The following is a 23,106-nucleotide window of genomic DNA, read 5'->3' on the forward strand; positions in this document are numbered from 1 at the left end:
GAAATGGTCATACATATTAATTGGTGTGACCTTGACACTCACACTTTCCTTCACAATACATTTAAACAACACATAACGAGAGACATGCAGTAGATATCAATTTTACTTTCTTACAATCCTGGGCTTCTCAGTTTTTATAACTCATCTATGAATGGAAATTTGAGTACTTCATGCCGTAAAACCATAAAGGAAAGACAATCTGAAACTCTCAAACACAGCCTCCTGGAAGCCTGGTGATGGAAATATACAGTTTTTTTAAAAAAAGAACAAGGCAGGAGCTAAAGGTGATTGGGAAATCTTGCTTTCATGACAGTGAAAACGGCACTACTACTGTTTACAAAGAAAGCTCTCAATGTTCTCCACAAAGCCTGGATAGGGCTGCAATCTGGCAGTATCTTTTACTGCTATGAGCAATTCAGCTGACAATCCCATTGTACTGCTGTGCACATACTTAACACCTTTAGCCCAGAACTTCCCTACAAAGGCCCATCCTTCACGGACCTCTCCTGAACTGAGGCAAAGCATTCTGCTCAGTGAAGAGGACCATGACTTGAACTGCTTTCTGCTACTGGACTTCCAGAAGTTTGGCGAGATCCTAATGAATGATGTGACTCGTGCAGCTGGGGGAATGGCAGCCCAGCTGTGAGGGTAAGGCCGCCCGGACCCCCCTCACTATTGCAAGGAATGAGCTGGGGAGCTGCTGCAGGGGTGTAGATGGAGAGGTGTGAGGGATGTGAGAAAGATACCTGAAGGGTCCTGGGTGCGACAGTTATGTACGTACAGTAGACGTAGTAGCAGAAGAATGTGAGAATAAGATCTAATCTCCTTCCCAAAGCTCTGTTATAAAGCTCCAGAGGACAACTACTATGGACTATGAAAGGCCCACACAGGCACTCATGTAAATGGAATGGAACACAGGTTCCCAAGCCTGGTTCTGGGGACCTCCCATACCTTCAGGATTTCATCCCAGCTGGGATATCGACTTACTGTAAATGACTCCTTAACTGAACCAACAAGTCACTTGGGCGGAATCTTTTGCAAGTTTTATCTACTACTCAAAAGTTGGAGACTTTAAAGTCACTGAAGAAAAACACACAATAGTCAAAAGGTTAGCCTGCTAGATGTTTAGGAAGTGAAAATGATTCACGAGATCAAACTTGCTCAGCAAGTGCAGGGGTTTCCTGGGCAGGGATTGGGAGCCCCTGTGCGGAACATGTCTCACAAGTAGTGCCAGAGCTGAGAGAAAGCTGCCAGCCTTAAAGATGTTTAAATAGAAGGCTCTGATGTAGAAATGTGCATTTGAAACAGATTAATTTAAATGCAGATTAATGGCACTTGCTATACAGCTCCACTGTCCTGTCAGAATACAGACAAGGTTGAATTTAAGTACTCTAATAATATTTCTGTGTTGTGGATGATGCAAGGACAACAACAAGAAGTGTGTCGCTAATAAGGGCGGCTGTTGCTTTGAGTGGCCGTTTGTGGATGAGGCATCTGGAGAGATTAAGCTCGGAAAGAGAAATAGATGCAGGCATTTGCAAGTTGGTTAAGTGCATGAATTCGCACAAGGGGCAGCAGAGCGATCAGTTTAAAGGGCTGTGCTTGCAGCCTCTAAGTTGTGTTGGAGAAATCACACAGGATCTCAAGGTTGCTGCTGTGTCAGAGGCGCTGGCATTGGTTATTAGGGAGCATCCATGGCCAAACGGGATCAGCGGCGCACGTGAAAAGCATTGCAGATTATGAAAGATGAAGGAGAGGAGAGACCAGGGCATGGCTTTGTCCCCCTCTCCAAAGACGTAGGTTACGGTTCGTGCTGATATCAGAGAGGGTTTAGGTACTGAGGCTTCTAGACGGTGGCAGACTAGGGGCAGGGAGACGGCAGCTCCATGTCAGGCACAACTCCCCTGTTCCAAAGAGAGACGGTAGGCAGGGAGCACTGCTGGGATATGGAGCTGAGGAAGAGATAGCTCCCAGACTGCTGCTTACGGAGAGGGAATCCCTGTCTCAGTGCGGGAACTGAGAAAATCTCTCGGGGAGAAGAAGGTTGGTTACCGATCATTGCGAAAGGTGCTGCGCAGAGAGAAAACACAGGGGTAGAGAGAAACAAAACTTCCCCTAGAGCCTTCACTTCTGGAGACTTTGGATCGTACAGTTTGGCAGTGAAAGCGTGAAACATTGAGAGGAGAAAGTCCAGGGGCAGGCCAGCTAAAACACCACCTAATAGTTTTGAAGCTGGGAGACCTGTCGGTATGACCAGTGGAAGGTTTGCTCAGTGCCCACACTGGTGAGGAACAGGGGCCTTGGTTCAAGGTGGGATTACTTTGATATCGCCGACATAATAAGACTGTGCTGTGTGTGCACTTTTCACCTGCGCCAGTTGAAGCACAGAGGAGCAGAGCGAAGAGTGCGATTGGAAAGTCAGCTGGTAAGAACATTAACAATTCCCTTGCCCACTGAACCACACACAGTAAAAATAGAGAGTAAAATAATTAAGGACAAGCTGACAAAAATCCCATTTGGGCTCCAGCTTCCCCCCTCCCCCTTCCCCCACAGCTGTGAACATTTTTGTTCATAAGCCCTGGAGGTCTCCAATGTGCATGCTAATGACATTTTAAGTCCCTTCTACTCATTTGGAAGATCTTTAAGGTCTTTCATTCCCTGAGTTTCAAAACGCCCGTAGGTACACAGTGCTGTGTTCAGAATAGATGATGCTACTCTGCAGCAGTGGGAAATGTAGACTTCAGGTGGCAGCCATGTAAATTAGGAACAGCAGGCACATGATCTTCAGTACCTGTTGTAAGAAGAGCTGATAACTAATCAAGCCAATTAGCTCAACATCAGTTGCTGGAGGTGAAAAAGCCTGCCATTATAAGCATAAATATGACTGAATTATTTATATACAGTTGTGGGAGACAGGAAAGCATACTGTTTGAGCCTCCTCCTCCACGAAAACATGAAAACAATGTTTCCAAGCTTGCATCCCCTCACCTGTTTTCACAGTCATTAATATTTCAGTGTAAAAAATTAGTTTCTGGGTTTTCTCAAGCAATATTGGGTTCCTTTCTAGTTTGCTTTGGGTGCAGTGACATTTGAAGAAGCGAGGAATTAGGAGGTCTGACTCCACACACTGCTCTGACACAGAAATCTGACTCCACTCACTGCTCTGACACAGAGATCTGACTCCACTCACTGCTCTGACACAGAGATCTGACTCCACACACTGCTCTGACACGGAGATCTGACTCCACACACTGCTCTGACACGGAGATCTGACTCCACACACTGCTCTGACACGGAGATCTGACTCCACACATTGCTCTGACAAACAGATCTGACTCCACACAGTGCTCTGACACAGAGATCTGACTCCACACACTGCTCTGACACAGAGATCTGACTCCACACACTGCTCTGACACAGAGATCTGACTCCACTCACTGCTCTGACACAGAGATCTGACTCCACACACTGCTCTGACACAGAGATCTGACTCCACACACTGCTCTGACATGGAGATCTGACTCCACACACTGCTCTGACACGGAGATCTGACTCCACACACTGCTCTGACACTGATATCTGACTCCACTCACTGCTCTGCCACAGATATCTGACTTCACACATTGCTCTGACAAACAGATCTGACTCCACACACTGCTCTGACACAGAAATCTGACTCCACACACTGCTCTGACACAGAAATCTGACTCCACACACTGCTCTGACACAGAGATCTGACTCCACTCACTGCTCTGACACAGAGATCTGACTCCACACACTGCTCCGACACAGATATCTGACTCCACACACTGCTCCGACACAGATATCTGACTCCACTCACTGCTCTGACACGGAGATCTGACTCCACACACTGCTCTGACACGGAGATCTGACTCCACACATTGCTCTGACAAACAGATCTGACTCCACACACTGCTCCAACACAGAGAACACAGAGTACTGAAGGAAACAAGCTTTAAGAAAGGATAGAAAGCACACACACAAATGAAATAAAAAGACAGAGAAAGTGTAAGACAAAGAGAAATGAGATTTGATTGGACTGTGAGAGAGACATTTCTTTCAGCAGACTAAGAAACCAGAATCTATCCAGGTAATCTTAGCACTGGAAGAGTACTGCATTCTTCGGAGAGGTACATGTTAATATTATACGGTATTGTTGGAATAATTGCACAATCTACAGACTAAAAGACTTCTCTCTTTACTTAAATGTTCAATATTGTGGAATGGGGAAATAAGTTCTTGTTCATTTAACACTTTTTTAGAGTGATTTAGTGATTTATGATCCCTCTCTTCCCCTTTAAAGTGTTTTGTGTCTGTTAAAGGGATAGAAATCTATGTTTTCTATGTTTGTTGAAGATAAGACTACAGTGACTCACAAATGTGTACATATCTTTATAGAGTGGAGTATTATTGGGGAAAAATGCGTGTCTTACGTTTCTAGCTGATTTGGGGAAGTTATGAACACACGCTACTGTGATACTGTACATTGTGTTGAGAATATCCTGTATAATAAGAGCATGACAAGTTGTTTATTATTTGATTTTGCTTGACTATAAATATTCCAAGATTGTTCAGTGTAAATGAGTGTTGAAAATTCTCTGAGATCAACTGACGTTTTACATTTTAAAATCCAATTAACAAAAGTGGATTTATGCAGTGAAAGTAATACTATCTTTCTTAAAGCAATCTTATTTTTCATACTGAAGAAGTCTCTGTTAAACTGTGTCCAAAAATGTCTACAATGTTCTGCTCTACATTTCAGTCTGTAAGCTGATATAGACATCGTCTTATTCTGTTCTGGCTACACTTTTCTTCATTGAATACACCAAAACACAAATACTGTAGTTCTCCCAGGTCAGCTTTAATAAATAAAACATATTTTTAGACTAGCTACACTTTATTCATTTTATTTTAGTTATTATACACACACTCTAGTAAGAAATGGGCGATGCCATTTTTCCTGTCATGTCATAACAAGCAATTTATCAGGTATCACAGCTGTTTCACGAGTTTCCATTGGCGTTGCTGAATTCTGCATTCCACGGCCATCTGGAGCTTGCTTTTTTTGTGGAACAGCTCCATAACAGTTATCTACAGATAGATAAGACTTTATTGATCCCGAAGGGAAATTGATGTGTTACAGCAGTCCAGCCCAAGACAAGCCAAAAAACAGAATAGACGAAAAATTAGAATACGTACAGTAATACGAAATAAATATAAAATAAAATAAATAAAAATAAATACATAGGTGTGTGCAAAATTTGCTCATAGTCACTGTAAACACAATAAAATATGTGCAAAAATGTGCATAGGTATATACAAGTATAGGTATATACTTGAAAACCATCCCCCAGATGGTGCTCATCCTGACCTGCTTTCTGACATGAAAGGCTCTCACATTCTGCTCATTCTCGATTGCACTCAGAATTCGCATGTTCTGGTCATCTGGTTATGGATACAATCCTGTTGTTGTGGGGTTGGGTTTAACCCCCCTGTTTAGAGTGTATTTCTTTCCTCTCATCCTAGGGACATCGCTCTGGCCATAACCCCCTGCCTTGTTTCTCTACTCTTACACAAAATGGCCTCCGACATTTAGCTCACAAATATACTGTAAAAGTTTTGGCATCGTTTGTCGCAGACAGTGATCTTGAGTCCGCAATTCCTGAATCAGTTCTGGAAAATGGCTTTGTTGAGGGTGGCTCTTCTCCTGGATAGAAAAGCCTTTCAGACGGACTCCCTGGTTGCCGCCCAGTTCCCTGCATCACTGTCTACAAAATCTTTCATCTGCAGCTCAGAACAACTTTTAGAATTGTAAAATAAGTAACTTCGTACAGTATGAAGAATTCTTCACTGTAATTACTATTAAAGAGGCAGTCATAGTGTCAGAAATATGTAACTAAATCTGAATGATTGTAAAATATACAGTTTTATTCTCTGCTTCACGGTAAAAAAGTGGTTAGATGTAAAATATGACTTTTATCTGATAATTAACATGACAAATGCAAGTTTTATACTGCTTAAACTAATAGGGTCTTTTTAATCAACTACTTAATAAAAGGGTGAAAGTTTCTGTTTTCTGCATTCCATTTAAAATACTATATTCTAAGTTTGATTGATTACATAGTAACATTTAAATACTAGAAAATACATTTTTACAGTACCCATGCTGTTGTTTATTTTCAATAGAGTACTTCAGTAGGGTGCTTTATGCTAAGATAAAAAAAAAATCAAACTAGTTTCCAAATTTAGCTCATCGTGAGTATGGTTGTCCTGCGATGGACTGGTGTCCCAGTCCAGGGTGTACCCTGCCTTGTGCTCAATGCCTGAGGGGATAGGCTCCAGCTCTCTGTGACCCTGTACTGGATATAGCAGGTAGATAATGGATGGAATTTAAAGTGTGAAATTTTAGGGATGTTTGGGTCAAATCTTGCATTGCAGCAGTAAGATTTTAACATTGTGTACACGTTGGGTCACCATGTTAGGAGAATTATATTGCTGCTCTGGAAACAGTCCAGAAAAAAAATCAGGTACATTCCTGGGAATAAATGAGGTGAATTCAGACAGAGCAAAGTCCTGGCTCTGGGGCACTGGGCATGCTTGAATCCAGCTCCAACTGCCACGGGCCTGAATCCAGCTGACTCCAGCTCTAAGGCACTGTCGCGGGCCTGAATCCAGCTGACTCCAGCTCTAAGGCACTGCCACGGGCCTGAATCTAACTGACTCCAGCTCTAAGGCACTGCTGCGGGCCTGAATCTAACTGACTCCAGCTCTAAGGCACTGCCATGGGCTTGAATCCAGCTGACTCCAGCTCTAAGACACTGCCACGGGCTTGAATGCAGCTTCACTCTGACTCTACGGCTTCAGCTCGGAAGCAGCAGCAGAGTGCAGATAAAAAAGCTCAAGACCTCCGCTCCAGATAGGAGACAGGTGCCTGCTTATTTTAGTTCATCTGTGCAGTTTCAGAGCAGCGAGATTTCCTGCCCATGTTGTCTCTTACCAGAGGTATCTCACTTTAGCAGGTGCTCTTCTGTGCTGAAAAAACACATCTTTGACACATCTAACACAGATTTAAACATTGGTGATATATTAAGCTTGTGGATGACAGAGAAACTTTCTCTAACTTGTCTGGTATAGCACAGGGACTAAGCTTCAAAGAGTATTTAACCTGCTTATCTGCTGAAGAGACAAATCCTTTTATTTCACAGTTACCAAAGCTGTGTTGCAGATCTTCACGTGAGAGGCAAATCGCACTGTCCTCCTCACACCCATGATCACGTTTTTTGCTGCACTGTTGCTGGGGTCCTGCAGGAAGGCTTGGCTCAGCTCTGGGCCCACTGTGAGCAGGGCCTCCTTCACAGCCCACGCCAGAACGCCAGAAGGGCAAGTAAACCAGAAACAGGAGACAGCCCCTCATTCGGTTTGATTCCTGTTCTTAGGAGAAGCATTCCGCTCTTTTGAGCTCTTGTGCATTCAGTCTCATGAAAATCCTCATGAAGCCATGATCTTCGGACAGAGGCTGGATCATGGAGGACGGCGACACAAGGTCTCGCTCTGTAGCAAGGGAAGGTGTTGAGAGTGCCGATGGGCAGCCCATCAGATTGTTGCGTTGCTTTTGCACAGGAAATGGCTACACCTTTAGCACCTGCTCCACACAGCTGTTACTGGCACCCCCTCGGAGGAAAGGTTTTAATGCAATACGATATACAGTTTATTACCTTGGGAAGCTAAAATGCCAGGCTTTAACATAAGAAGTACATATGAAATACGAACAATTAAGACTGACAGACCAGCATTTTTAGTGACCATCCTGTTCATAAAATTCCTTTCTGAGTTTGGGCAATGGAACCGGTGTGGCTATTTACAGTCAGTGCTATGGGTAGCCTGGCCTAAGACAAAGCGGCAAATAATTTGATATATGTATTAATTTATCTGTATTTCCATAAAATGACCCCATTAAAAGGTACCTCATACAATTTCAGAAAATATTGTCTCCACAATAGCAACAAAATGAGCTTCATTTTTTTTTTAAAAGCCATCGGGAGTAGTGTAAAGAATTAATTTGTACCTTTGAGGAAACTTAATTTGTCTCTGTTCTGTAGTGTTTTCATGGTATTTATTTTTAATGGGATATTTATATTTTAATAGAGCATTATAGTTTTGTATTTTTAAACCACCTATTAGTTTCCGCTTTATCTTTATAGCACATAATGCTTCACAGTATCTGTGTTCTTTAGTTTAGCAAACCATACAACAGTACAGAGAGTAACACATAAACATCACATACAGCAACAGATACACATACACAAATAAACATCACATTCGGTATGACTGGTTCAACACATACAATACACCATCCCCACATCAGTGACAACCCCAGTGTTTTCCCCACAAGAGAGCCTGTTGTGACCTTCAGAGCGCAGGTTGACATTACCTGGGACTGAAGAAGGGCTGCTGCTCAGGGCCAATAATCCAGCATGGGAGAGAACTGGGAAGACCAGAAAAGCCCCAGAGCAGCAAAGCCTCTAATTTCTAAAAGGTGAGCTCTCAAGCTGGCCGGCGTGCTCTTGCAGCTATCCTGAGTCATGGGGCCATGCCTGTGAGACGAGATGCGGCCTGTGGTTCCTCTGCCACTCTTTCTGGGAGCTCGTCAGCCACAGAGAAAACACCGTCCTGAAGAGCCCGCAGAGGAAGAGGGAGTTACAGGTAGGGAAAGGCACTGTGGACGAAAGGCGTCACTCAGTCATACGTCATTGATACTGTTGAAGCAAAAGAGGCATGAAATCCAAGGAAGAGGTCAACTGTCCGCTGGTGCCCACGTCGGCTGTGACGTCTCGAGGTCATACCTACGTGCCAGCTAGGAATGTTCGTCCTGGGATTTTTACTGCGGCTTGTGGGTCTGTACAGTGGTGCAGAGCTGTGCACAGTGCAGCAGAGTGGGATTTCCCACATGAAACATCACAGGTGCCACCAACAGGCCATGGGCTTGCCTCTCTGAGGAAGGAGGGAGGTGAAACACCTCAGGCTTCACGCCTCAGTGCCTTTGGAATCCTGCCGAGATACTGAATTCTACCGTGTGCCGGGGCTGGGAAACAAGTAATGTTTCAGCCATAGCAGCCCGGCCGTCCTACTGAAAGGAAAGCAGCTGGGTGTCGGGATGGGGAGGTGAGGTGGGGGTCAGCCCTGCGGAGGCCGGGCCGATCTAGACCACAGTGCTCTGGAAAAGCAGCTACTCTACAGGGGCACAGCCAGGGCAGCAGACAGCGCAGGACGTCCTGAAACTCACTCACAGAAGACGTGGTCGGTGTCGAACCGTTTCGGCACTGGGAGACGGCACCCGTGCGCCGAGCCAGTGGCAGGAGTGCCGTCTGCCCCCTCTGAGCTCCAGGCAGCGGGAGACTCTGGGCCGGGCTCTCTGCCTCGGGAGCGCCGCCGTGCGCGCGTGTGAGCTCGGAGCCCGCCAGCGACCGGGATCGAGTCCCAGCGGGAACAGGGGGAGCTGCACACGTTCCCACTCATTTCATTAACACATAACAGGCCAGAGCTAACACCAAAAAACAGCGCAGTGTTCATGGTTGTACAAGTTTTATTTATTCCATGTGCTTTTACAAGGATATAAATAATGACTAAAATTACAAAATTGTTTTAACTGGAAGCCCAAGCATATTTACATTTATTAGTTGCAGTGAGGCCACTATTTAATTTCCCCTCATACAATATTTTTCTTTTTTCTTTGAAATTTTGGTACCATGTTTCCAGTGCTATTTACTGCGAAGTTTTACTACATACATGTATGAACAATAAATTGGCACAATATTTACATGAGGACTGCATTTGTTCAAGTACTGTAATACTGTATTAAAAGATTACAACTGCCTTGAATTACGGCTCAGTCCAACCATAAATTATACAATTCAATTTCAGTTTTAACCCAAGCTAAATTCTGCCACCCAGACATTCATTTCTTTTGGATGGCTGCTATTTTTAAGCCCAGCTTAGTTTCAGCATATCATAGAAAAATAATGTAACATTAAGACAACGTTAGACCATAATTACACAATAATAAGAATTGCAATATAATAATAGTCCTATATTAAACATTAAAATGTCTCACAATATGAATATCTAAATGGATGACACTGCAGTTATTTGGTGACCACTGCCGATTACATTAGACCGTGCGCTTTGCACAGCTGTTCCTGGCTCAGTAAAGACTTGGATGGTGTCTATTCACATTATGCATATTCATACCATTGGCCTGACAAAAAATAGGGCTGAAAGACAAGTCTCTGTCATGCGCAGATAAAAACGTCCCGTTCGATCCTTAAGAAGAAAATCGTGGATACAAATTTGTCACGAGGTCCCGTTACTGGAAAAGTTACTGGCTCATAGCCTCACTGCCGTTTTTAGTAGGCTCATTAATATTGTATAAACACAGGCTCATTAACCCAGACACCAATATTACTTTATCAGGACGAGTCATGTTATTTTTTTTGCTTGCATTAAATTATACATTTCCATTAAACTGATTTTACTCTGCAGTCCTTAATACTTTGAGCAAGAAATTAAGTTTTTGGTTGGCTACATTCTCTGCATCCACAGTTAAAGAACTGGTGGTCTGGCACTGTCCTGTATATGAAAATCTCTAAGTTATCCAGTGTATCCCCGAAAATTCACTGCCTCAGCTGGGATGCTGTGCTTGCTGCTTTGAAGACTGCCATCTTCCCCAAATCCAACATGGGCGCCAAGCTTTTGGCTACACTGGATATTTTAAGCTACAGAGTTTCAAAATGAAAACAAAAAGTTTCTTTCAAAACCTTTTCATTGTAAAAGAACTTTTTTTATTTGTTACTTTCATACACAGTGTTCTTGTATTCATTAATGTTTCAATATAGTATACCATATGAACAGCCTCCTTTTAAATTCCGAGGACACAATGACTTTTCTATATAAGAAAGATTAAAATAAACATCTTTATCAAGTAAACAATGTGCTGGTTGCAGAAATTTGCGTAAACCACAAAGAAATCAACACAGCTTTAAATTAAGGGACAAATATTAAATGAAGGTTTTGTAAAAGACGTGTAACATGTAGTTTTAGAAAGTCGGATTTGCTACATAGGGTACAGCAATTACGTTTTCAACCAGATCACCCTACAGTGAGCATTATGGGAGAACAGATCGAAACACCTTTGATTTTCTCCAATCGTCACCACAGGTAACCAAAAACAAAGTAGAACATTAGTGAAGGACATAAAAACACTTTTTAAAGTATATCAGCTCTTAGCAGCATTTAGGTTTTATTCTCATTCAGGCAGTCGGGGAGGGCTTCGGAAATCCCAAAAGGGCTCAGAAAAGATCGGAACAGAAGGAACGAAAAAATAAAACGGACAGATACAAGTGTTGCATCAACGTCGCCAGTAAGAGCAAGTCTAAACTGCACTGAGTTAGGCCCTCCTGACAAGACTGCCTCAGAGACATCTCAGGACAGTGTTCATGCGTCTGGGACACCGCTGCGCTACTGTGAGAGGAATGTCGGGGCAGGACGCAGCAGCGCCATGCAGTGAGGAGAGGAAATGATGTAAGGTCACTCAGACAGCGCAGGCTCCCTGTCCACTGGGCCACAGGTCTCCACAGGGCAAGCGCTGTGCTGAGACTGCTCAGAGTGCAAAGGCACACACAGAGAGGAGAGTGGACATTGGGTGTATATTAGAAAATAGTGGTCTCATACTTAGTGTTGATTCCTCTCTTTGCTTCTTGCCCGGGTTCCACAATCCACGGCACGTTAGCGTGGCCCTTTTGCTCCATCGACGGCTGCTCGATCTGCTGGACACAGAGCGAGAAAGAGAAGGACAGAGGGGAACTCAGTGAAACAGTGAGGTCATCCTTCTGCAATCTCAAAGCACAGGAAAGCGCGCACGCACACACACACACACACACACACACACACACACACACACACACACACACACACAAATGCACACACCTCTGGTTTTCCCAGGGGCTCGGCGCTGACTTGTACTCTACAGGTTTTGTTTCTTCCCTCCACCTTCTAGAGATCCTGAGAACTGATACTCCTCTTATACCCTCATTTGGAAATGTAACCCTGTGTTCCCAATTTCCGATTTGCCCCGTGACGTGCTTAGGTTTTCCCACATAATGTGCCTGATTCCCTGATCAGGTAGTGTCTTCTACATGTTGCGGGAGACATTACTTGCTTTATTGCACATTCTGCGTCACACACAAATTGATGTAGCTAAGTCACTTTTTATCCTTACTATGCCTTAGAATAACCAGAATTAGCACAAACCAAAAACTGTTATCCCTAAAGGAAAAACATCAATAGTCTGAATGCTACAAAACACCTTTTCGTTTATTCGAAGCGTGGGATCCTGAAAAGGTGTTTTAATTTTTTTTTTCAGAAAAATAAATTTCTTTACCCCACAAATACGGGGCAGCCTTTTACGGAATAATCCTTTAAAAAAAGGCAACAAAGCTCACAGAGATCTATTAAAGCTGGCTTTCCTACTCAATTTTCTGATTTTATTAACTTCTTCCCTGGTGCACAGCAGAATGACAGGTTTGGTAACCAAAGTTACCAAAATCGCTTTGATAGCAGTTAACTGTGGAATTGTTCCTCTATCAAATGAGTCACATGTGAACAAATTAATATCATTCAATCCTGTTGTGCTAGCCTAGCACTGTGTGAGTGACTGGTGTATATGACCATGAAAATGAAAGCATGCACACTACAGTATGTACCTCATCTATACTGTATGGAGAAAAACAGGACCTTAATGCCCTGAAACAAAAATACAAATAACCATCTATTCAAGCTACAGTATTGCCTGTTAATAATTTCTCTAGATATTTTCAACTATCATTTATCTACCACTCAATGACACTATTTATTTTACTCAAGAAATTAAAAGAAGACTGGGCCCATCAGTACGTTACAAACACTCTTCCTTAAACGCTCCAGGGTTGGCAGAAACACTAAATCTCCTGCGTCTATTTCAGAGGAGAGCAGAGGAGAGGAAACAGGGAAACAAAGCAGCACGCGGTGCAGCACCCACAGAAGTAGCGGCAGAGAGCAAAAGGGAGGAGACCTGAAAGTGAACTTTGTGAGGATGGAGTCGTGAAGGAGGAACAGGAGGGTGTGGAGGCCTGTGGGGGGTGTAAATGTGCCCCAGGGACCAGCGGCCAGACAGGGGCATGACCTACGGGATGAACAAGGGCACAGGGTCAAAGGGCACAGACCGACACAGCCAGGAGAGAGAGAAAGAAAGAAAGAAAAAGAGAAAGAAACTGCAAAGGAAAAAAAAAACAGTTGGATTGTTGCACTTGGTTAAGGATACGACATGAGAAAAAAATGATAAAACAATAGCACAACAAAACAAAAAATGCTCAGAAATCTGAAGGTTTCAGGCTTCGTTACAGAATATTGTGAGCACTGCAAGCTTTACTCCAAGTGCTCTGTAACCCTGCCTGTTCCTCAGTGCTACAGGTAGAAAACGTCCTGTGATATCTTCACGGTTGCTACTGACACACAATGTTTGTTTTCCAGTTCATATGAATACTACCAGAACTCACATTACCAATGCCATTAATACACAATGGTACAATAAGCAATTTCCTTCTTCACACTTCATATTTTTCATTGAAATCTACAAACTTCACCCACCTTTTAAATACTGCTCTTTACTTGAAAGACTCAGATTCAGGAGTGAAGCTGCTGAATAATCTGTTCTCAGCTGGCGTTCACCTCTGCAGAGGCAGTGCACTGAAAGGCGTTTATGCACTTACTGCAGATGCATTCATTAAAATCAAAACGGTCTTTCTTACAGTTTTGATATTAACGCACTTTCAGAAAAAAAGCCTAGAACACACAACACACTGGCTGACTGTACTCGTCTCCTCTAATGTAATCATAATATTTTAAGATGTGGGTAACAAGCATTCAAAATGCATCTCTGCCTTTGTGAAAAGATATTAAGGATAACGAGCTATTTGCCATTTTTGCACTCATTTTTATATGCTATTATTTCAGAAGGACGCTGCAGGAGATGTGCTGTTTATGGTTTTTATCTAAAATCTACGCACAGCCATTTGGAAAGAATCCAAAGTCCCTTCAGTATACTGACCCTCTTATGGGGAGAAGGCTGGCGTCTGTGCAGAGCAGAAGGGGTCATTCTGAGGACCGGACAGAGCAGGTCAGTGCAGCCCAACTGTGCAGAAGGCTTAGCACTGACTTGACAACGGCAGTAGGAGAATTATGTTTTAGCATCCCCAACACAGTGATCATCAGCCCTCCAAGGGAGGTCCCAGCCGTGTTATGTTGTATTGAAAGCTACCACTTGGGAGCGTTCGTGTTATCCAGCAGTTCGACAGAGGCCTGAGTCAGTGAAGAGCAGTTTCTCTGTTGATTCCAAAGACTAGTTCTCAGGATAATGAGGTCATGAGGGAGACTAGTGAAGCCACAATGCTCCTGTGACTCAGACGCCAGACTGCCGCCCATCTGCATTCAGCAGAGAGAGGGAAAAATATGCCAAGAGTAATTGAATTTGATGAAAACTACAAATGTCTTTTAGAATTTAGTTGGACGTTTAGTCAGACTTCCTTTGGAGAAGGTTGTCCCACTATTGGAAAGTGCTGAAAGGACTCTATTTAAAACTGTGGTTTGCTTGTAGCATATAAACATCATAAAGTCATAAATTGCATTTTGTATATATGTATAGTGCTTTTATATCATATGAACATTTCATTAGATTACAAATTACCAAGTGGCATGGAGATATAATATTATTAAACAGGTATTCAAAAGACTGAAACCATTGCTCTCTAGGGAAAGATTACAAAACTGCAATATACAACACTGCACTATTAACACACATAAAGCATAAATAGTTTTTGTGAACCTTTTTTAAAATCAATGGACCTATGAAATAGCTTTGTAAAGTTCAATTAATGCTTTTCTCCTTTTCTGCCAAGCTGTGGCAGATTTCCCAGCGGGAAAGAGATTAGAATAATTCAAAGATCACAAATCAAAACAAAAACGTGCTTTAGTCGGCCCCTGCAGACGGAGGGCCAGGCATGGGACCCGTAACAGGGTGCAAACCTGTCTGAGATCCAGCAAAACTCTGCTGAATGCGCGGAAGTAGGAACTCAATCAAATCTATGAAGTGTAGCACAGAAAACCCTCAAGAATCGCAACACTAACATCTACTACAGGCTGCTGTATTAGAGAAATGATGACGACATTTCCTGCAGGGCAGCCGTCTGAATTCCACTTCATTAGTCTGGGGTTATTTTCAGTCATGTGCTCTCAAAAGGAATTTGTCTCCAAGAAACATTTTCTTGCTTTTAATAAACTGAATGTAACATGCAACGTATAGTTTAGCCACCAATGCAGATGAACCTCTTCCTCATTAACAGGCTTGGCCTCCTGAATGCTGATCCAGGGCAACAACCATCTCCTTCAGAAGAAGGTGTTGGGCACTCAGATCTACACTGCTGCAGCCATTAAACTAGCATATCTCTATTTGCTGCAGAGAAAATCACCTTCACTTAATATCCTGTTAGCTAGCCAATCAGCACTTACACAGCACATGCTTTATAACCCTTTAGTTTGCTTCTGTCAACCAAAATTAGCTATCATGCTAAAATCTCTGACTTCTCAGAGATTCTCTGACTTGCATGCATGCTAACCAGTTCTTGAAATAGCTGAGCAGAAAATTCAAGCAATGTTAAAACAGGGTGAGGGTGAAATGCAACCCTCAGGGGAGGGTTTGACTTGAAAAGAGCGGTTCTCATCACTGAGCAACAGGAGAGAAAATGTTAAACACATCATCTGTGCTTGCCACTGCAAGGTTAGAAAGAGTTTTATTTTAACGTGACAAGAGGTGTCAATTGGCAGTCCAGCTCGGGAGAGACCGCTGGTGTCAAAGAGGGGTTTCTTGTGTAACATGCAGTCATTAGAAAATACCGCTCTCCCTTGTAGAAGCCACTTAAGACAAGGCTGACACATCGCATGCATCCTGGGAAAAGCAGCCATTTCCCTCCTCCCACAGACGGGATCTATTAATAGCTAGCAGGGGTTCGTGAAGGAGGCCAGAACAGACAGTTCTCTAGCAAAAAAACCCGCCACCATTAATCATCCCTCTCTCGCACGACTGGTGGGAGAGCAAGACTGAGTGCACCATTTTAAGGAAGGCACACCCACTCCTGAATGTTCGATAACGTGTTTCGTTTTCCAGGAATGAGACAGAAGAATGGGAAGGAACAGAAAACCATGAAAAGGCAGGGGGTCAGGGGGTCGGGGAAGACAAGGAACAGAAAAACGAGGAGGGCGTATGCACTGGAGCCCGGCCAAGAAAGAGATCCCACTCCGACACCCGGATGATCAGAAACGCACGCATCCTAAGTGCTTAAGATACCAGACGTAGGAGGTTAAAGAGCTCTGGTGAGAAAAACTTGAAAGGCGCGAAGAAACAGTATTATTACTGAAAGTCATTTTGCACGTTACTCTGCTACTGCAGACTGGGGCAAAAACGGCCTGGATCCACAACAGAGATTCCGTTTGAAATCGCTAAAGGTGACCTTCCTGTTAGCTGACAAATCTAATAACTGTGGTTCTGCACTGGTGCAAGAAGGCCCTCACGTCCCGAAAGCCACATTACTGAGAGGTCAGCGTGCCAGGCCGCACACCGCTTGTGTGCTTCCACAGCACACGGAGCACAGCCACACGAGCACAGACAGATGGACACGTGACACGGGGGGGCGTGAGTGAAAATGAAACGCAACAAGAGGGGAAAACAGGAAAGGAAAGATGTTTCCTGTGAAAAACCAGTCCAATAGCGAGTTACTGTTCCTGGTACATCTGAGGACCACAGGTGAGAATGAAGACCTCACCACGAGGTCCTGAGATTCCTCCACAGAGTTACCGACAGCTGCGTGTCGCACCGAACACCAGCGATGGACAAAGACACATTAAAGTTTATGCAGGTGGGCAGCTCTTCGATCAGGGTAACATATAAGACTCCTGACTTAGGTTTCAAGGGCTCCTGCAGAAACTGCACCCATGAAACATGACGGGAAACTGTTCGAGTTCATATCTTAACCTCAACTTATAAGTTTACATGAAATAAGGCAAGAGTCTTGAGATACTGTTTACTTGGTGCTGTTCTCTCTGCTGTGCAATGGGAGTGTTACCTGTTATCTGCTGTTGGTCAGGAAGGGACGTACCCAATCTCTCGTGTATCTGTTGGAGGATATTGCCTTTTTATTGAGGAAACTAAGAGTGGCCAAATAATGTCAGCAGACACTGGATCTTAAAACATGCTTTTATTGTTAGGCCAACTGATTGTTCTAACTGCCTTCAGAACAAACCTAACATGCGGAAATCTGGACATTGATTACAGTTAATTATGTAGGAAAACCCAGAATACTGCCTGTGACTTGAGCTCTGGTGTTTTTTCCCACAGAAAGAGAGACTGTGTCACCGGGGCGATGATCAGACAGATGCTTGTTACTCACCACAGACTTCCGAATGTTCACTCGTGGCTTTGGGATGGGCTTGGTGGGCTTGTTCTCGAAACTCTCCGGCAGTGTGGACGAGCCATGCCCACTCTTTCGGGCCTGAAGGGCCAACTGATATGCGACCTCAAACGCCTGCCCGAGTGTCAGAATAATTTCATAGGCCAGATTCTGCACAGGGGAAAACAAAAAAAGACAAAAGACACGTTAAGTCTGGGGGAGCTGCTGAGATCAATGCAGGAGCAGTCTGCCCCAGGACAGGGAGAATTCAGGGCTCCCGTTTGTCAGTGAGGAATCACGGCATGCCATTTACCTGCTACGGATATTGCCTTGGTACTGAGGAAACTAAGAATAACCAAATAAAGCAAGTAGATATGAGCCCTTAAGATTCATGTATGGAACCAGACCAGCACCCTAATAATACTGATGTGTTAGCCACACAGACTTGGACTCTAAACTGAAGAAACACTTGCAGAGACTAGCAAAGACCAGTTTCACGGTAACCTTATACACGCACATTTTCGATTACCAGTCTTTCACATTCTAATTAGAAATTCTTGCCTAGAATTAAAACTGGGAAGAAGGATGAAAAAATTCCATGCACATTATCCGTGCGGAGAAGGTCCCTGAAGACTGCAGCTGTTCATTACAGTGCACCGAACGTGCTTGAACTCTCAGAGCATCTCTTTAATCACAGACACTAAAACCCATTTAAAGAAAGAAAACATCTATCCGCTCTGCGAAAACAAACTGATCATCTTTTATGAACTAATTGGCATAAAGATCTTTCCTTTGCTTAAAAACTTTGCAATGCAACACATTTTAAGGGACAAATTGCCATTTCTAAAAGTGATTCTTTAAGGTAATCGTGGTCAGTTAAAATATATCAATAACATTCTAGCATTTAATTCAAATTTCTCATAAAAAATACCAATCATAATATGTTTATGAGACTGATTCCCAGTACACTATGTGTATAAATATTAAATAAATACATGCTTTACACAGACACTAACTGATTTCAGAACCTTAGAATTATAATAATACAATAGAATTAAATCCTAGAGATGGTGATTTAATTTTTTTGATAAGTCTAAAATAAGATACTTTATTCACGCTCTGTAATTTTTATTTCTGAGGATTAATATACTTCAGAAAGCAAGAAGACAAAGGATCTTAGTGCAGAATGCTAAATGCCGAATACAAAAAATGCATTTGAAAGATATATAAAGTCAGGTTTTGACAACTAACTTCAATAGCTAACTAATTTGATTTTAAACATATTATAATTTAATGCAATGGGCTAAAACACATAATGATAACCTGACTGCAGAATGCTAAAGACAACAGAAAAGGGCAGAAGTCTATATATAAAGAAAGACTCTGTATGAATATAGTTTCGGTCTGATATGGTGCATTTGCTCAACTAAAAACTTTGGATCAAATATTCCTGGAACTATGGTATTGAGATTTTATAAGGTGTGCCATTAAGCAGTTATGTCCATCCTTATTCATTTGATTCATTCTTTAATGTGCATTCAGTTGCATAAGCTTTTGTGACACAGCCCCACGGTGTGACACCGCCCTGCTCCGCAGGAATCCGCGGGGGAGGGGCCCGGGCCCCCAGCAGCACAGCGAGGTCGGCGGACGCCGGACGCTCACCACATCGAAGGCAGTGAACACGTGGCAGTAGTGGTGGCTGGACTTCAAGTCTTTCGTGATGTAGGCGAATGTGGAGAGGTCCTCAGGGTCCTGAGCGGCACAGGAGATGTTGCGGATTTCGTGCTCGGCGATTATGTTCTGCCAACAGCAAGGGACACGCGGGGGATGAGATCAGAGCGCGGCGTCAGGTGTGATGCTTCAAGAGGAGAATCCAGAAGCCTCTGCAGCACGAACGCAACCCTTATCTCCAAACTATTCTCCTTTTTGCTTTGTTTGTGACTACTCCCCTTTAAAATCTCACATTCTGTGCCTGCACTCAAGCATGGAGCAAAATTCTGCTTTTCAGGCTTCTGCACAAAGTATGGTTTTCTAATTTATTCTCTTCCCTCTGCTGGATTGGGACTTTAACATGCTCCAGGAAAGGCAAGAAAGGAACCCAGAATGGAGAGCATCAATGCAATTCTGGCTGGACTGATATAAAACCCTTGTGTGGGTTTTGCAAGTTTCTGCTGCTGTGGTTTGCTGTCACAGAGGTACAGTACTGATGGTATGGGGGCATTAACATGATTCTTCTTACACATCAATCTCTTACTGACTTTCATTTACGGAATGTTCCTACAGAGATTGTTCTGCAAACCACACAGCTATGACATTTTACCAGCGTCCTTCATCCCCACTATCGAATTACAGCCTCAACTGTATGATCTGAACACATCAATGGAATGGAATGGAATCTGGAACGACATTATGTCACGATCAATATCCACAACGTGAACAAACTTGCATTCCGACTGGTGCTTGAGACACACGGCCATTGCAGCCACAGTGGATTGAGAAGTGCTGAAAGCAGGGGTGGGTGCTAGTACATTCACTGCCCTGGACGAGCCATGAGTGGGACTTGCCTTGTTTGAGGCATCAATGAACTTGACTCCTTTGTATGAAACCGAAAGCACTATGGTGGGAACTTTCTTCATGTGTTCCGTAGACTTCTTGGAAAGCAGAACAGGGAAAATTAGATCAGAAAACAATGAACAAACCATCATCAGGTGCAATACAATCACAGGGCATTTGGTTTATTTTACGACAAGGTACCTGTATTTCCATCAACAAAAACTGCTACCTGCAGCTAAAAACCCGTCCAAGGTGCTTTTATCTCTGCTTGAATCCATGTATCTATTGGTTGCATGTGAAAAAAAATAATGGACAGAAAACATCCATTGATAACCTGACATTGTTAGGCCAGTTTCTTATCTCCCGCCACATATGATAAACAGGTTAACAACTTTTCACAACACTATGGTCCTCCCCATTATCACATCTTACTTTCTGCAAAACCCATAGTGTTCTACTGCAAAGAGCATGGATCTTTAAATGACCTGTCCTTCTGAATACATCACTGTATCAAACTGGTTGGGGGCAGGGGGGTTGTATTTTGTAGTACAGGGGTGGTAATACCTGCAGGGCCACAAGCCAGTTTCACATACCCCCTTTAAATGATCAATTTCAAAACCCTGGAACAAGCTTACGTTAAGCACTGAAGCAGGTGATTTGCTCATTGAAGCAGTCTAGAGATCATTTGCAATGAAAACCCACAATACCCGGTACTGTACCTCCCACTGGCCACAGGTCGCCACTTTTTACTTAATTCAGTTAGTTCGCTGACTAAGTTGATCAACACTCCCGTGTTTTCAAAGTCTTCACAGAACGGTGGTGTAAGAATGACCTTTTAGACCTCCTGGACAGTGACTGTCCAGGCCAGGGATGGTATAGACACATCACCAGGGGCCAAAGTCACGACAGTAGATTTTTTTTATTTTCCAGAGTAAGCCTCTAGTAACTTCACTGAATGCAAAGCACGTTTCCAATATTTCTGCTGTTGTTGCAGACACTTTTGCTTGCTTTAGCATTTTTTACTGTCCAAGATGCCTGTCAGACTCTACCTCAAGTTTCAACTGGTGCTACAAAGCCGACAACAGCACCACAATCTCTGACAGGCATAGAAAATGTGAGAAAACGGAACATATTTTAAATTCAAATTTAAACAGAGATGTTAGACTTTCCACACATGAATTAAACATTCAACATAACCCATTCGGCAAGAGTGAAGCTCCTTGATGCTGATTACACAAACAAGAAATATAAATACAGTAAACAGAAGGGTCTTGGATTAAATATATTCCTAGATATCTCAGCTTTATTAAAATCTGTACCAGGAAAATATTTTAATGTTTTATTTACATCCATGACAGGCCACAATTGCTCTAGAAACATATCTTTCTGCAACTTTTATTTACACATTCACAATGAATCACTTCAAATATAAGCTGATTTTTTCTCATTAACCCACCTTTACACCAAATTAACGTGGCTCAGTGTATTGCAGCCTTGTCCTAGTACTGTATACTGTATAAACAGACGCCGAAGAAGAATCTTCAGCAGAGCAGAAAGAAGCAGACCTAGCTTCACAAACAAGAGACCGGGAGTCTGACTCTTACCCTCATTTTAGCGCAAGCATCCTGCGTGGACTCTGTTCCTCTCAATTCTTTGACCAGCATAGAACCTAAGTACTGAAGAAGAGAAGGACAAAGAGCCAGATGGAAACAGGTGAGACTTTTCACAGCGCATTTATACAGTATGCTGACAAAAAAGTGTTACATAGGTGTTGAGCAAGATTCTTCTTATTCCACAAAGAGCTGAACCGTGCTAATAGTTATGCTATTTAATTTCACAGAGGCTTCTGGAGACAGAACTGAGTTCTAAAACAACAAGCGCTGCAGAGTCTGAACCAAAAAAACAATCTTTGCTTCTTATCATGCCTCCGGTTAGATCAGCTGATCACTACGTTTTGGTCATATTCCGTACGGAATATCACAAAAACATATTCTTCTTGTATGCTAAAATATTAACTCTGAAGGCTGTAGCTAGAGAGAATACTATATCACATGTCTGCTGTAGCTTCAAAGTTTCAGCACTGCAGAAAACTTTGTCACTTAGCAATGTTATCAGAAACAGCAAGATACATCTGGGATTTCAAGCGAGATGTCTCACACAGAAAAGTGACTGTTCTACAAAGCCCACAATGATCACAGAAAGGAAATATTAATTTCCTGTGCTTTCATTCCTATGCTGGCTAATAGAGAGAAAATTATCAAGGTTCTGCACAAGTGGGATGTCAATTATTCCAATTAAACTCCTATATCTGACCAAGATTGAAAGGAAGAAAGATCTAGGAAGGTGTGTTACTATAGTTTTTTTTGTTACCATTGTTCAATTTACGTTTCTTTAACTGAGGAACCACAAACACATGCCATTTCACTACAGACAGTGGAAAGGAGTTACCTTTTCTTTAGATTCACTGACCTGACAAGCTCAGTTGTGCAGAATTTACAGTCCTTCAGATGCTAACAACCACACAGACAAGCTCTGCCTTTACACAGTCATATACTGTATAGTCACAGACACTGAACTAAGGCCTTGGTCAGATGACCGTTACAATGTACTGTACCAGCATGTCCCACATGGAACACGTACAGTAGATCACCTCACAAAATGGTAAAAAGAAACAAATCCATTGTAGTTATAGAAAAAAACATTTATATACAACACATGCTCTCTGAATAGCGCTCAGGACACGCTGTAAATTTTCACACATCAATATCTCATCTACATCCCATACTGTCTGTCACCACCTCATTTATCTTCCTTAGTGCAATTAGTCAGCATAGAAGACTTCAAAACACTGAAACCCCAGCCGACCACAGCACAGCTCACACGACTACACGCACAGGAGATCCAGTCATTACGCCGCTAAAAGGAAATTTCAGCCACTTTATTTCCAACAGCCCCTGTGGTGATTTTTGCTTTGGCGAGCCTCTCACCACCAAGCGCGCAT

The 23,106-nt window shown here is 42.9% G+C and overlaps 1 protein-coding gene across 7 annotated transcripts in view; it reads right to left on the reverse strand.

The window, feature by feature from the left end:
- Positions 1-9,586: 9,586 nt before the first annotated feature.
- Positions 9,587-23,106, reverse strand: part of anks1b (ankyrin repeat and sterile alpha motif domain containing 1B) — a 339,546-nt gene continuing 326,026 nt past the window's right edge. For 2 of the 7 annotated variants that reach the window (XM_015351922.2, XM_015351927.2), the window contains exons 21-26: positions 21,710-21,781; positions 20,117-20,203; positions 19,215-19,352; positions 17,553-17,723; positions 13,127-13,237; positions 9,587-11,840 (exon numbers count right to left, since the gene is read on the reverse strand). In XM_015351922.2, coding sequence (XP_015207408.1) covers positions 11,727-11,840; positions 13,127-13,237; positions 17,553-17,723; positions 19,215-19,352; positions 20,117-20,203; positions 21,710-21,781 — 693 coding nt within the window. In that variant the 3' untranslated portion in view covers positions 9,587-11,726. Of the gene's footprint in view, positions 11,844-13,126; positions 13,238-17,228; positions 17,278-17,552; positions 17,724-19,214; positions 19,353-20,116; positions 20,204-21,709; positions 21,782-23,106 lie in introns of all 7 variants that reach the window. The other 5 variants (XR_011190118.1, XM_015351923.2, XM_015351924.2 and 2 more) reach the window with 5 other exon arrangements.

The sequence above is a fragment of the Lepisosteus oculatus genome, chromosome 7 (assembly GCF_040954835.1).
Source record: "Lepisosteus oculatus isolate fLepOcu1 chromosome 7, fLepOcu1.hap2, whole genome shotgun sequence".
Classification (NCBI taxonomy): Eukaryota; Metazoa; Chordata; class Actinopteri; order Semionotiformes; family Lepisosteidae; genus Lepisosteus; species Lepisosteus oculatus.